The following is a 16,238-nucleotide window of genomic DNA, read 5'->3' on the forward strand; positions in this document are numbered from 1 at the left end:
CCACCTGCAAGTTCCAGCTCTGGCCCCGCTAAATTTGCACCGAAAAGCAAATTCTACCTTCGAAGAGCTGTAGAGGAAGGAGGCAAAGACCCACAACTGTTCCCTAAGGGGGATGGAGCTTCCTCTTAGCTAACTGCTGGAGGAATGCAGCATAGCCTAGCTAATGTTTAAAATCACGTCCTGTTCTGCCTCTTGTTTTCCAGGAGAGTGTCATAACTGTCAACTATTTCACAAGACAAATAAACCTGTGAATGAAATACATCCTCCCCCCTCTTTCCAGTGAAAACATTGGAAGACTGGGCTGCTTCCTTCCTTCCTCCTCCTCACAGGAACCACATTTGTGGCACTGAGAGGAGTTAAAATAAGAAACACAAACTGAGGTCTGCAAAGGCTACTTTTCAGAGCACCAGAGTCATTTCCAGTCTACTGCTGATTCCAGGGGCTTCCTAATGGAAGGAGTTGTTTTCAGTTATGAATCCTTTTTCATGCATCCACTAGGAGACTCCGCCGGCCAGGCCTGCTGGCAGGGCAGGGACCTCCAAGGGCAAGGCCCACTCCAGCCGCAGGCTGCAGGCCCATCACCCTCACAAAGTGCTCCCCATAAAAATATGTGTGGTAAACTATTAGATTCATTCAACTGTTCAAGACTAATGAAGACTCCAAGAAACCTGCAATTGATCCAACTAATCCAACCCAATAGCGCTGGAATGACAATAACTGGTTTTCATTATAAATTACATAGCCCACTAAATTGATGGGAAGGCTCTATCCCAACACAAAACATCAAAAGAGTTAAAATTAAGCTCCGGAATCAAAACTGTAATTTACCCAAGGCTTAGGAACAAAAAAACCACTCCCTCCTTCCCTTTGCCATTGTGCTACAGGGTGTCCAGCAGTGCACTTTACACCTTTAGGCTTCCCAGAGGTAAGAGGCTGGAGACTGGGAGATACAGGCGTCCAGGAATCAAATACTTGCATACCTAATAGGTCTATTAGCACTGGTCTACTGAAATGCAAGGACAGTTAAAAAGGGAGAAAATGTGTGTGCTGTGGGAAGTAGATACCTGACAACCGAGAGAGCCCAAAGGAAACTGGAGAGGGAGACTCCAAATGGTGGCTTCTCTGGAGTCAAGAGTGAGAAACCGTCTCCTTTAAGCAGTGCATGGGCTGCTTGCAGCCAACCAGAGACTCTGGGGCTGGGCGTGCGGCCGCCGGGCTTCAGCAGGGTCACGTACCATATGGCACAAATAAAGCTTCAGAACCCCAGGAGGCACGGCTCCAGGGCAGGCCCGGCCTTAGAGTGCGGAGCTTACCTTGGAGCTGCTTGAATCTCCCTTCCAGCTGGTTGAAGTTGTAAGGCACCTGCCCCGTATAAGCTGGCGACAGCGGCCCGGAGATGCTAGACGTCCTCTGCAATTCCATTATGCCCAGCGTAACGCCCTGGCGGGCTGAACGGTGGAAATCCCGCTCCGGCCCCCTCCTACCCCCATTCAGCACACAGCGGCTTCCGCAACGCCTGGCTCTCGGCCCCGGCAAAAAGGGCTGGACCTTAGGCAAGCCCCATCCCGGTGTGAAAGTCCAGCAGGGTGATCTGATAGGAAGCTGGCCGCAGGAGAGTCCACCTTAGCCCGGTCACTCACGCATCCAATTCCTGTGGCTTTCCTTCCTTTTGTGGCCCTTGGCCCTAGGCTTGAAATAAATTACCGAGAAGGGGCGGGAGGGCGGAGGGAGGGAGGCCGCAAGTCCCACTTACAATTTTTTAAAAATACGGCCAATCCTGAGCATGCCCTAGTCGCCGAGCCCGGGAGCTCGCCGGCGCAGCGCACACACCTCCTCCCCGCTGCCCGTGGCGGCCGCCGGTTTGTAATTTAATCAGGAGCCACTCGCCGTGCGCTGGGCGGTGATGTCACCTGATTAGCATAACAGCATTGTAGAGGAAACGCAGGCTGTACCACGAGGGGCGCGGGGGAGGCCGGCGGGCCGCAGCCCCCCGCCCACCGGTCGCCGACCCGCAGGCCGGTCCAGGACGCGCCTGCCGCGGTGGTACCTTCCCGAACAAAGCTGCTGGAATTACAGTCTTTTGTTGAGAGCCTCACGTAACGGAAAGGTCTCCGATTACTATCACAGGAAAAGAAGGCGACCCTGGAGGGTCAGGAGCCCGCAGGTCCCCGGCCGCGGCGGCTCATCCACTAGGCAGCGTCTGAGGAGGCCACGCGGACCGCGCACCTGGGCGCTCGGCGTCTTCAGCGCGCGGGCGCCGACCACGCGGCGGTGGGACCGTGTCGGCGGGTGAAAGCAAAACAAAGTCCCTCTGGGCTCCGGGGCAGGGACACAGCGAGAGGATGGGGGGAGCGCTGTAAGTTCAGTCTCACGGAAGGATCTTCTCAGCAGACTTCTGCTGCCAGCGCGCCATGTTAAGCGGAGGGTCTCTGGGTAACACCGGCCCCGTAACAGTAACGACGCAAGATTTCTGGGAGCACCGTGTTGCAAGGCATTGTGGGAGAAAGGTACACAGGTAAACACCTCCGGGATCACTGACCTGGATGATCTGAGGAACCAGTGAGGAGATAAAAGAAACCCCGCTCAAATCCTATTGTGATTTTTAAAATGAAACCTTTTAATTTTTGAGTTCTTGAGGAATTTAAAACTCTCCTCCCTGGCTTCTCCCAACAATCTCAACCCAAAGTAAAATCCTCTACATAGGAAATGGCTGTGTCTGTGTTGCTCAGTCGTGTCCGACTCTTTGCGACCCCATGGGCTGTCGCTCGCCAGGCTCCTCTGTCCATGGAATTCTCCAGGCAAGAATACTTGGGTGGGTTGCCATTCCCTTCTGCAGGGGATCTTCCTGACGCAGGGATGGAACCCGGGTCTCCAGCATTGCAGGCAGATTCTTTACTGTCTGAGCCACCAGGGAAGCCCCCAACATAGAACAGTGATCAAATGTGTTCTTGGAAAATAACTGACCCTAATTACCCCGCGCCCAGCCACCCCCTTTTTCAGTAACTACAGGCAGACAACAAATTACAAACTTAGGGTTTCAAGCGTGGAGCCTTGCAGCCATACTTGCTGAAGAAGGTAATTTCATTCCTAAAGGATTCCAATCTGCACTAAAGAGGTGGGCCTCCACCACAGGTTTACTTTAGTCCCCAGGGCACTTGTAATTCAAGCAACTACATCCCATTCAGGGATCAAGTTAAAACAAACCCTGCATCCAGCTAACTGCTCAACTTGGAACAACCCCCATTCCTCCCATCCACACTGCTGGGTTTTTAATACATCCAGTGTCAACCCTCAGCGTGCTAAAGCCAGGCCCAGGATTCGAAGCTATTCTTCCTCCAAGAGGTAGAGCATTTTCTAAAGCCACTTTGCTGCAGTTCAAAACACTGACAGCAAGGTGGCAAAATGTGGGATCTTGAAAGAAGCACTTGAGGAGGATTCCGAAGACTTGAGTTTCTAGTCCTGGCCAAGCCGCTTAATCACTTATGACCTTAGAAGAAACCCTGGATTCTTTCTAAACCTCCACTGTCAGACAGGGATGATTAATGCCTACCCACAAGATTACTGAGGGAATGATGTGAAAATGCCCTAAAAGTGGTCATAGTATTCACAATTAGGAGTACGTTTTGCAAACTTGATTTTTACCCGTGTATCACATCAAAGCTACAGAGGGCAGAACTGAAAATGTCCTCCTAACAGGCCCCTCTTCACTATTAAATATACTGGTGATGTGTTAAGTCTCTCAAGTATCTAGCTATGGGTACAGAAAATGGGACTGCAAAGTGCTTGCCAATTTACAACACATTTTAAATCTTTAAGCCACTTAGCGAATAGAGTATGAGTCACCACACTTAGTCTCCCTTTCAGTTCCCTCTGATATAGGGAACTAGGTAAAATAAGCTTTCTAATTAAATTAGCCAGGTTACATGTGATGTGGCAGAAGGGGCGGCTGGGACTATTGTAGCCACATTTGATCCTAAAGAGCAGACTTCAAACAAGCCAGGCAGAGTGAACATGTGTAAATATTAGAAAGGTTTTGAGTCTAGGACAGGGTTAAATAACCCCCTAGGGGCAAGACGTGAAACGTGGCGAAACATGAGAATGTCTGGTGTGATGGGGCCAAGGAAGAAGAAAGGACCCAACCCTAATGGCTCACGTGACCACCTCCACCTCAGCAGGGAGGAGAAGGGAAAGGCTGGCCAGAGGCACTCAGTCTTTATTCCACGCAGTATCTTCTGGACACTAACTGTGTGCAGGGCATGCTGCCTGGTGTTATGGAGGCGTCAGAGATGACTGGGAGAGCTGGTGGCCAAAAGAAATGGGACAGATACGTATGCCAATAGTCGGAAACCAGAAGAACAGAAGGTGGGGTCGGCAGGGGACCTACTAGAGTTCAGAAGACAAGGGCTCATCTGCCTAGGGAGGTGGGGACGAACAGCTCCAGGAGAGACAGGCATCTGGCCAGACCGTGAAGCACAGGCAGACCCTCTACAGAATGAGATGAGGGGGAAGCCCCTCTCCTAGCTGGGGGAGGAAGCAGCCCACGTAAAGGACCGACTGCACTGAAGGAACTGCACCAGCGGGCACAGCCATTCAACTTAAGCATAAGGAACGAGCATAGGGCAAGAGAGAAGCCGAGAGAGTCAGGTTTGGAACCACAGAAATTTGTGAACCAGAGGTGGACAGGGTCTGGGTTGGGCTATAGGGATGATTAATTGGCAGGGAACGGTAGGTAGAATGAATAGAAAGCAGAGAGACTGAAGGCAGCAAGGTCACTTAGGTGTTCACTGCAGTTGTCCAGGTCAAAAGGCTAGTTAGCATGTGGCAAAAGGAGCAGAAAGGAATGGGCTGATGCAAGAGTTAATCCACAGGACTTTGGTAACCAACTCGAGTCCTATAGGACTTCAAAGTCTTCGGGAGGTTCAAAGGTCAGGGTTGAACTTCAGACTCTGGGGATTTTAGAGATGGCCATGGTGTGCAGGGTGGGTTGAACACTTCCAGACAGGCTGCAGCTCCATGGGGTGATACGTCCAGATGCGGTCAGGGACGTGGAAACAGAGCTGAAGATAAAGCCCATGTACAGAGTCAGAGTGGAGACTGCAGTAGCTGAGGTCTAGGAAAGGGCAGAAGAGGCAAGTGGCCGAGCAGGGAGTTGTGGGGAAACCTGGTGTCTGGGAGGGAAGAGAATCAACAGTGGAGGTACCAAGGGAGTCAGAGAAGGGAAGAGATACTCAAGCAGGAAAGGTGGCAGACGGATGGCAGCATGTGCTGCAGAAAGAGCAAGGAACAGAGAACAGGTGGTCCGGTGTGTGAATTAGGTCACGGGGATAATACGAGCTGAAACGAGGCCACAGGAAGTTGGAGAACAAGAGGGAAGATGGAGGACAAGAAGGTAGCTATGGTGAAGTCAAGATGAGGGAAGAGAGCTTCAGGACTAGAAAAAGGTTCTAGGGCCGGTCCAGCTGGCATGTCCTTCGCTTCAACCTTGAGCTGGTGCAGGCAGGAAAAAACTGATGGGAAATGGCTCACAGGTGTGGATAGGCTGCCTTAGTCAAGAGGAGGCCCCCTTACCTTCAGAGGCCAGAGGGCTAGAGACATTCTGAGGAGGAAAGGAGGAATTTAAAGGAGCTTAACAGGAGCTTGCCCATCTCTAAGGCTCTTTAAGGTGGCTCAGATGGTAAAGACTCAGCCTGCTACACGGGAGACCCGGGTTTGATCCCTGGGTCAGGAAGATCCCCTGGAGAAGGGAATGGCTACCCACTCCAGTATTCCTGCCTGGAAAATCCCATGCACAGAGGAGACTGGCCGGCTACAGTCCGTGGTGTCGCAAAGAGTCAGACACGACTGAGCGACTTCACTTTCACTCTTTGCCCAACTCTAACTTGATAAAGCAAGAAATCAAGGGTCCAAGTCAGAGTTTAATCTTAGTGACCTATGAAAAAGAATCCTGAGGACACACCAATGGCAGAGCCATGCAGCATGTGAATGGGAACATCAGATGGGGGCTCAAAACGCTCAACAGTCAAGCTGCCCACAGAAACAGCCCCTGCCATTCTGGCCTATCCCCCACAATCTTCTCTAACTTAAAAATATACTGTCCCTCCCCCATGCCAAGGATATCAACACATGTGGCCAGCCCTGAGGACTGGCTGCGTCTGCCTTCAGGTTGCATCAAGATTTCAAGGCGTGAGAATTCCCTGGTGATCCAGTGATTACAACTCGGCATTTTCACTACTGAGGGCACAGGTTCGATCCCTGGTCAGGGGACTAAGACCCGCAGCCTTATGGCACTGCCAAGAAAAGAAAAAAAAAAAAAAAGGTTCCAAGGTGTAATGGACACAACTGGTCACGTCAGCTATGGGACTAAAGCAACTGTAGCCCAAGTAACATGTATCTGCTATCCTTGTGATGACAGAAAGGGAAAGCCCAGTCGCTATGGTTATCTGCAGACAGCACAAATCAGAAGTGCTAGAGTGTGGTGGAAAGACTCAAGTCCACAGACAGGTACTCAGGATCACCTCAACTCCTGAGGGTCCCCCAAGGAGCTAAGTAGTTGCATGGGTGCCTTACCACCCTGGACCTTGCAATCCTCGCCCCCAAATCAAACAGGTTGGAATCTATGGTCATAAAAACTCCTGGTTCTAAAATTATGAGTGATTTGGGTTCAATCTCCACATAAACTGAGTGGCCATAAAAACAACAACATCACATTATTATAGCACCTTGTAGCCTTCACATGCATCTTCTCAAGTATGGGAGGTATGGTGTCCATTTTGCAGACAAGAGAACTAAGGTTCAGAGAGATGTAGTGGGCCCAGGGCCCACAGGTGCTGAGTCGGAGCCACACCTGGACAGCAGACCTACTGGTCTAGCGCTGTTTCTCCTAGGTGTTCAGAGTGTAATATCAGCTTCCTAATGGTGTCTACACTTCCCAGAAAAATCCTGTTGTTGTTGTTTAGTTGCTAAGTCATGTTTAACTCTTTGCGACTCCATAGACTGTAGCCTGCCAGGCTCCTCTGTCCATGGGATTTCCCAGGCAAGAATACTGGAGTGGGTTGCATTTCCTCCTCTGGGAGATCTTCCTGACCCAGGGATTGAACCTGCACCTCCTGCATTGGCAGGTGGATCTTTATTGCTGAGACATGGGGGAAGCCCTGAGACTCTGGAAATGGTATTAAGGTGAGCCTAAAACCCAAGACAGCCTCCACAAGCCCAGACAACACTCAGTTTGGGTCAGATCAGGCACATTCTCTGCTGGTTCACACAGGAGTTGCCACCTGGAGGGTCCTCTTGTTTTGAACAGGTTTTGTTTGGTCTTGTTTTTCTTCCTTTTCTCATAATTGGTGGACCTGTAACTAACATTCTGTATGATTTAGCATGGAACATGTGAGAACACTAAGGGGGTTGAGATTAAGCCTCTGGTTGTGCCAAAAGGCTTTACGTAGTCTGGGAGGTCAAAAGGAAAAAAAAAAGGAATGCTTTTCCTGCATCACAGCAAGCTTGACAGGGTATAAACCACGGGGTGTTCATTTCCTGAACATCTAAACATTAGCGAGATTGAAATGTCTGGGGAGGATGGCCAAAATGCTAAGCTGTGATGGGATCTCTACACATTCAAGGACTTGAAAAGCCAACCCAAAGAGCTGGGAAGGCAGTGGTAGGAACAGGGAACGACAGAAAAGAACAAGGTTTCACATACAAACTGTTTTGCCAAATTCTCTGCCACTTTCTTCTGTGGTTTCCAGATCTGTCTTTCGTGTTCACTGCTGTCAAATCTCTTGACAGTTGGACGACCACAGCCAATTTCTCCCAAGCGTTTCTTTACAGGAAACCAAAATACTACTACAAAAATAATCCTCTTCCAAGCGTGTGGCCAGACAGACCAGTGAGCTCCCAATCATGCTACTGCTCTGTGAGGTTGAAGATTATATTATCTTTCTGTCTCATCTGCCTGATTCTCAGTCTGTCTGACCTCTCTGGTCCAGCCACTCCTTCCTCCAGGAGCCTCCTGCCCACCTCCTCCAGTCTTCATTCTCCTATTTCCATACATAATGCCTGGAGAGCCTCCCACACAATAACTACCTATTATTGCTGCCCTTATTCCCCACAGCCTGCTCTGCAAGCAGCTGCTCTCAGAGGGAAAAAAAAAAAATCCCAAAACATTCCTTTTCTCAGTCGAAAGGGCCTCAGTTAGAAGAAAACTCAACCAACCAACCAAGCATACAACCATAATCCAGCTAAAACCCCGAAACAAGAAATTATCTGAAACCTCTTCTTCCCACTCCAAAGAGCAATTCTCACAAAGTCCCACTGGCAGACACATCTGTAACACTGGCATTTCTGTGCCATCGCTCCCTGCCTGCCAGCCTCTCCAGAATGTCTCCATTTTCAGGGCCTGGGCAGCTGGAAGCAGTCAGCAGCACTTCCCCTCCCCTCACCCCAACACGTACCCCTGGAACACCACCCACTGAGGGTCTGGGTCTGGGCTTGGAAATGCAAAGCTAGAGGAGGGAAAAGTAGTTAAAGACAGATTTGGAATCTAGGCAGCTGGCTCTGCCACTTTCTAACTGTTGTGATTCTCTGAGCCTGAAAAACTGGCACAAAAATGGTACCAACCTCACCGAGTATAATTAAGTGAGTTAAATGTTCAGAGATCTTAGTGCCATCATAGCAGCTATGAGTAATAGTCTTTAAACATCTCATGGAGGAAATCTCAAAACTAATTCTGCCCCAGCTCTTCATCAAGAAGCTCCCAGCTGGAGGATGCTGCAGGTTCCATGTGGAACCACTGTTCTTGGGCTGGGAATCCCTTCGGATGTGGGGACAAGGGCAATTTGGAAGAGCAGACCAGTTCTCCACCTGGGAAGTACTCACAAACCCCACTCCCTTTTCTTTAACTCACCCTATTATGCACTGGGAAAGGCATATTCAAAATCATATTTTATAGTCAAAGTAATAATACCTCAGAGATAGCAAGAACACAGTACTCACTATAAAACAAGTTACAAAAGGCCTATGTTTTTAGAAAGGCCAATGTTCATCTGAGGTGGGGCTGATGCTTCCTGGGTGGTACAGTGGTAAAGAACCCACCTGCCAATGCAGGAGTCACAAGACACGCGGGTTCAATCTCTGGGTCGGGAAAATCTCCTGGAGAGGGAAATGGCAACCCACTCCAGTATTCTCCCTTGGAAAATTCCGTGGATAGAGGAGCCTGGCAGGCTACAGTCCATGGAGTCACAAAGAGTCAGACACGAGTGAGCACACACGCACATCAGATATGATACTTCAAGACTAAGAGTAACTAGAACAAAGATTAAAGGGAGGGCTAAAGGTGTTTTGCATCCCAACAACTGCTGTCTCTGTGACTTGAAGATGATGGATGGATGGATGGATGGATGGATGGATGGATGGATCTCTCTCTTTACACACACACCTCTCACTCAACCCTCCCACAAAATCATCTAGTTATATATGGCTGAAATAAGCGGGCAAACCTAATTTTTATTTATATCCTTTTCCTGTTTCTTGTTTCACGAGTCACAGCAGAACTGAATACAAACGACGGACATGTCTGCTAAGAAGGAGAAAAACTGGCAAGCTACCCTCAGTAACAAGCACTCAAGGTCCTGGAGAAGGAAGGAATGCAGTTTATTGAATCTTCTAGCCCAGCCAAAGCTAATCCTGCATTCTTATCTCATCTGTTATCTGTACATGCAAAGCCTCCCCATACAGGCAAAAGAATGCCCCAGTCCAGAGGCCCCACCTTTGGCAAACAGGTGTTGCTATGCCTGTGAATATACAACACCAGGCAGAGCCAAGGCTCCTGTACATAGGTAGAGTGGTTCAAAGGAAAGAACATCTGAGGAATGCAGTTGGGGCCAGGCCTGCTCTTGCCCAGGATTTCTGGTTCTGCTCCCCACCTCTAAGTTGGAGGGGAAAGGCTGACAGGTGTTCAGAGCCATCAGGCCAGCGTTTCACAAAGGGGCAGATGGGACAGTGACAAGACACTGCTTCCTGGTGGCACAACTCAAGGGAAAGACCCGGGAAAAGAGGAAATATAAATCTATTCTTTGTGAAAATAGGCCTTTGGACCCTGCCAACCGGTATTCACACCCAGTTTATCTTCTCCAGGAGCTTAACACAGACCAGGCTGTAGTAAGAGGAATACAGCAGGCTGAACAGGCACCTGGAGAGGAAAGGCGGGAAAGGGAGTGGGGGATGCAAACTCCATTTAAGACACAGGCCCCGCCCCTCCTAGTCTGGGGAGGGCAAAAGCTAACCCCTCCAGCAAGTTCTCGGCCCCCCATGTCCCCAGCTCCGGCCATTGGAGGGACCTACAGTGTTATAAGTGATTTCTTCTCTGCAGGCACTTTCAGCCTAGTGGAGGAAACAACACACACATACACACCCAAATGCAAAGATGTGGTAATGCACAACAGGTTAGTGACAGTCACAGCGAGGACCACTCTGAATGGACCAACAACAGTACTTTTCTCCCTGCTGAGAGAAGAACAGAGCAGAGCGGGCTTCCTTCCACCCAAACGCGCTGTGCTGCCACACCATCCTGTCAGCAGTTTTAATGTGACTTCTCACCACATCTCTGCCAACGTGCTCCATACGAACACGAGTGTAAGTGCGTTTATTAATTGCGGGGGGAGAGGGGGTGCAGAAACGTGATTTCTTGCTCTTGGAAAAACAGGCCCCGAAAACCCAGTTGCAGGGCCATGGAACAGTGCTCACAGCCCCAGCATGATGAAGCGTGAAATACTTTAAGGGAGCAGTCATTCTTCATCCTCTGCACCTGAGCCTCTGCTGATCCCTCAAGGAGATAGCACAGCCTCCTTCCCACAGGGCCTGGTCAGGCAGCCACCCACTGGGCACAGGCCCTGAATAATTCATGGTCCGCCCAGTCACTCAGTAGTGCCAAGGCCCGCCAGCTGCCATTAACTGGGAGGCAGGCTCCAGGCCTAAGATGAAAGAATGAAATACTATCAACTACCTCAGAGACCTTCTTTACAGGAACTGACAATCCTTCCCCACGCTCTTTTTCTCCCCAGGTGAAACCATGTACTTTTCCACCAAATCAAAGTGTAGTTGACTTTTACTCTAAGGAGGATAGGGTCCCAAGTGTAGATGGTGTGGAGTGGCAGCGGAGTGACTTCCTCAAACAAGCACTTGGTCAGGGTGTCATTCCCCTGCTCAGCATGCTGAGATGCATAGGTAAAGGGCCAGATGCTGTGCCTGACACCAGACAGATGCCCCTTAAATGTCAGTCCCCATCCCCTCGTCCTACCTGTCTGTCTGCTCCAGCCAGACCAGTCCCTGCCCCATCACCTGTCTCAGGCTTTCCCATCTTCACGCCTCCAGTCCTGGCCCTCCCCTTTCCTCTCCCTCTGTCTGAAGTCCACCCATCCTTGAAGCCCAGCTCAAAACCTCCTCTAGGAGGAAGCCTTCCCTCCTCCAGGAAGGCTTCCCAGACTATCCTAGCTGGGATTCTGGCTCTTTCTCAGAAACCCTACACCTGCACTGTCAGCCCCCCTTGCCTGGCACCTTTCGTGGGCTGCTGCTGCCCTAGAGTACTGCTTATCTCTTCCCAGGCACCAGTCTTATCTACCTAATTAAAATAATGGAGAGTGCACCAGCTACACAGAAGTGAAAAGTAGGCTGCAGTCTTAGCCGCTGACGCTGACCAGCCTTGCTGACTCAACTCGAGTCCCTTGGCTGCTCACAATGTTCTCCCTAAAAACCAATGGATCTGAAGCAGCAAATCTCCAGGGTCCTATGGATACAATGCTCTTGGAAATATATCATGATCTGTTTTAGGGAAGATGCGAGTCTTACATAATCTTCACTCCATACCTAGTCCAGTATCCTCTAAGAAACAACTGTTCAGAAGTGATACAGCCATGTCAGAAGCCTGAACACAGAACAGAGCCAGGGCTCTGTGAAGGGAACTGACACTCCATGGTGAACTGCAGGGCCTGTCCACCTTATGTAACACTCCCTTGTCCATACCTTAATCTTTCACAAGAGGATGAGAGCTAGAGCTCCAAACAGGGGTCAAAAAGGGCCTTCTCAGAATTCACCCATCTGAGCCAAACATCTTATTTACAGAGAAGGAAAACGAGGCCTAGAGCAGCATGCCCAGAGACACAGGTAGTTACTGCACACCAGCAATCAGAAAGCACACCTTCTGAATCTTTGCTGTTCTTTCATTTCCAGGGAAAACCTGAAGGTATCAGGGGCTGAGGACAAAGGAAGTGGCACGTTATTTCCTGTGCCTTGTGGTCAGGGAAGTGAGTCCAGGGCTTGAAATCAGAGAAAGGGCACACTCCTGTCTCCTACCTCTCTTCCAGCATCCAATCTGCCTCCTTTGCAGCATCCAACCTGCCTCCTGTCCAGCATCCAACACCAAGCCCTCAGTACAGGCTGGTACTAAGTGGCAGATGGCCCATATCTTTCTGAGTATTCTCTGATATCCAACTTGTACCAGCAGAGAGACAAGGAGGCCCTGGACTATGGTACTGGCCTCTTTGATACAACCCTCCCAACCTAGTAGAGACCCGGACTCACAGTCAGCTACCAAAAACCTGAATCCCAAGGCCTGTTGTGCAAAGACCCCCTTTCTCTCAGTTTTCTTCACTGGACTTTCCTCTATTGTTCTTATGATGTTCAGGGGGAACAGTTTACTCAGGAGGCTTTTTTTTTTTTTAATCTGACCAATGGGTTTTTTCACTACAGCCAGCATTTCAATGACAGGTAAAGAATGAGAGAGAGGGGAGAGACTAGGTTCTTTTCTAAAACCTAATATGCTCACTTATAACCACCTCTCCACTCATCTTTTGCTACCATTTCTATCACCCTTTTAAATTACCACCTACCAGCAAAACCAGGCATTGTGACCCTGACGGTACCTTTTTCCCACTGCACCTTTAACTTAATAACAATAAACGCTTCAATAAAGGATGGGTAGAAACTGGAACCCTTGTATACTGCTAGTGGGAATGTAAAATGGTGCAGCTGCTATGGAAAACAGTATGATTGCTTCTCAAAGAATTAAAAATAGAATCACAGATGATCCGGAAATCTCAAATCTGGGTTTACCCAAGACAACTGAAAGCAGAATCTCAAAGTGATATCTGCACACCCATGTTCACTGCAGCAGTATTCAGAGCAGCCAAGAGGTGGTAGTAATCCGAATGTCTATGAATGAGTGAATGGATAAGGAAAGGGTGGCTTATACATACAGTGGGATACTGCTGCTGCTCAGTCGCTTCAGTCTGGGCGACCCCACAGACCGCAGCCCACCAGGCTCCCCCGTCCTTGGGGCTCTCCAAGCAGGAACACTGGAGTGGGTTGCCATTTCCTTCTTCAATGCATGAAAGTGAAAAGTGAAAGTGAAGTCGCTCAGTTGCGTCCGACTCTTAGCGACCCCATGAACTGCAGCCTGCCAGGCTCCTTCGTCCATGGGATTCCCCAGGCAAGAGTACTGGAGTGGGGTGCCACTGCCTTCTCTGAACAGGATACTATTCAGCCTTAAAAAAAGAAGGAAATCCTTCACATGTTTCAACATGGATGAACCCTAAAGGACATTATGCTGTCATTACAAGGACACTATGCAATAAGCCAGTCATAAAAAGACGGGTACTTACAGTACATGGAACTCTGCTCAATGTTATGTGGCAGCCTGGATGGGAGGGGACTACGGAGGTGAATGGATACATGTATACATATGGCTGAGTCCCTTTGCTGTTCACCTGAAACTATCATGACATTGTCAATCCCCTATACCCCAATATAAAATAAAAAAGTTAAAAATAAAAGATGGGCATTGTATGATTCCACTTACATGAGGTATCTAGAGCAGTCAGACTCAAGGAAACAGAAAGTAGAATGCAGGTTGAAAGGAGTTGGGGGAGGGGGAACCTGGGAGCTGTTGTTTAACGGGCAGTTTTGCAAGATAAAAATGTTCTAGAGATTTGCTGCATGACAATGTCAATACAATTAACACTACTAACCTGTCCACTTAAAAATGGTTAACATGGTAAATTCTATGTAATGAGTTTTTTTAGCCACAATTTAAAATAAAATTTAAAAGGTCTGGTACAGTCTCCAGGGGAATCCACTACTGGGCATAGCTATAAAAGCAGATCTCAGGCCAAGTTTTGTGCCTATGACTCTAAACTTGAACAAAACATTCTCAAATGCTATCAACCAACACATTGATTCCTTTAAGTCCTCTCTTTAACCCTTAAGAAGGAAAAAAAGAAAAAACTGGATGGGAATTCTGCCAACTCCCATTTTTACAACAAAAGTCCCAATAAATTACTCATTGACTTCAAATTGCCTCCAAGCCTCATGTCTGCGTACACAGTCCTCCAGAGTCACTTCCATTTACCCCAGTTACCCCTAATGTCAGGCCTTCTGATCTATACATGCCCAACTTTCATGAAATTGTTTAAAAATTATTTTTTTTCAGTCAGCCTCTTTGAGGTTGAATCCCCAAATCACAAACTTGTAATAGCAGTTTTTGTTATGTTAGGAAGAATCAGCGGCAACATATCATAGTTAAGCAGGCATGCACACACCTACACAATCTGGGTGTAGGTATAGGTGTGGGTGAGTGTCTCCATGAGCAGGCCCACAGGTGCACAGGATCACCTTGGTAGATATTAAACAGAAATGCTTTCCTTACTCCTCAGGTTTTGTGATACTCCCATCATCAACTCTCCTGAAATATTCAGACTCACTGATACCCTCTTAGTGTGGGTACATCCATAGTTTTCTGCTAAGAATAATTTTTGTGTAAAAAGGGCCCATGAAGCAATGGATCACAGCTCTGACTGATCAAAGTGTCCTCCATCCTGCCTAGGTAAGATTACGGAAGGGCAAATGGCAAAAATCATTACACAGAAGAAGGGCCTGTAATTTGAAGTGATTATAAAGTCTTGTTAACACTCTGTAAGAGCCTGCATTTCTGACTCATCAAACATAAAAAGTTTACAAAAAAATTAACAAGTGACTAGGACTTGAGTCAGAGTCACATGGCATTTAACATTTCCTGGAGAAGGACAAAGGTTGCTATCATCAATACACAGTCTACATCTCATTGTGTACACACAAACCACTGGGAAAAGAGGCCCTAACTCCCCCTGGCAACCACAGGAAGGCCGTCTGCTAACTCCTCAGGAGCCCACACACACTCCTGGAGGCCTATTGTTGTTCAGTCACTAACCCGTGTCCGACTCTTTGTGACCCTGTGCACTGCAGCACACCAGGCTTCCCTGTCTCTCACTGTCTCCTAGAGCTTGCTCAAACCCATGTCCATTGAGTCAGTGATGGCATCCAACCATCTCATCCTCTGTCGCCCCCTTATCCTCCTGCCCTCAATCTTTCCCAGCATCAGGGTCTTTTCCAATGAGTTGGCTCTTCACATTTTGGCTCTTTGGCCACATCAGGTGGCCAAAGTACTGGAGCTTCAGCTTCAGCACCAGTCCTTCCAATGAATATTCAGGGTTGATCTCCTTTAGGATTGACTGGTTTGATCTCCAAGGGACTCAAGGGACTCTCAAGAGTCTTCTCCAGCACCACATGCCTATGGAGGCCTATGGACCTTAAAGGTATATCTAACCAGTCCACCTCCTTGTTTTTCAAATGAGGACAGTGAAGCTGAGAGAGGCTAGATGATTTCTCTAAAGTCTCAACTAGCCAAGCGCAGCAGCATCCCAATCTCCGGACTGCAGTAACAGTATTGACAGCAACACTTTCGTCAATGCCATAAACAGCTTTGGGACCTAAAAAAATGTTCCCTAGCACTTTAATGCCCATCTTTAATGTCTGGCTTTTCTAAAACAGTAGAAGAGCAGTGGGACAGTAGGTATTTAAATAAAGTGACCAGTCACTTTGCAGGATCCTAGGATACCTTTACTAATTTAATTTCATCCTTCCTTAAATAAAACTTACCACTTTTCAAAAGATGTTTACCAAGCTGTTTCTATAACCTACCAACAGTCGTATCTAGGATATATTTTTACCTCCATACCTTATAAGGTAATTTATACCATCATACCTTTTTAGTATACTACTTAACACAAATGTATGACCTTTTTTTTTTTTTTTTTAAAAAAGGTCACTTAGGTCTCCCTTTTAAAACTGGTCACACTTCTCTTGTGCTTGACAATCAGAAGAAAGAATGCTATAAAATATCTGATTCTTTATTCAGCTTTCCTATTAAACAGGTG

General features: G+C 48.2%; 1 protein-coding gene across 5 annotated transcripts in view; it reads right to left on the reverse strand.

The window, feature by feature from the left end:
- The window catches only part of SPTBN1 (spectrin beta, non-erythrocytic 1), a 209,918-nt gene that overhangs the window by 112,375 nt on the left and 81,305 nt on the right, over positions 1 to 16,238 (reverse strand). The window contains exon 1 of one of the 5 annotated variants that reach the window (XM_069583336.1): positions 1,314 to 2,504. The exons of the other annotated variants lie outside the window; for them this stretch is intronic. Coding sequence (XP_069439437.1) covers positions 1,314 to 1,422 — 109 coding nt within the window. The 5' untranslated portion in view covers positions 1,423 to 2,504. Of the gene's footprint in view, positions 1 to 1,313; positions 2,505 to 16,238 lie in introns of those variants that run through there. 5 annotated transcript variants of the gene reach the window in all.

The sequence above is a fragment of the Ovis canadensis genome, chromosome 3 (genome assembly GCF_042477335.2).
Source record: "Ovis canadensis isolate MfBH-ARS-UI-01 breed Bighorn chromosome 3, ARS-UI_OviCan_v2, whole genome shotgun sequence".
NCBI lineage: Eukaryota > Metazoa > Chordata > Mammalia > Artiodactyla > Bovidae > Ovis > Ovis canadensis.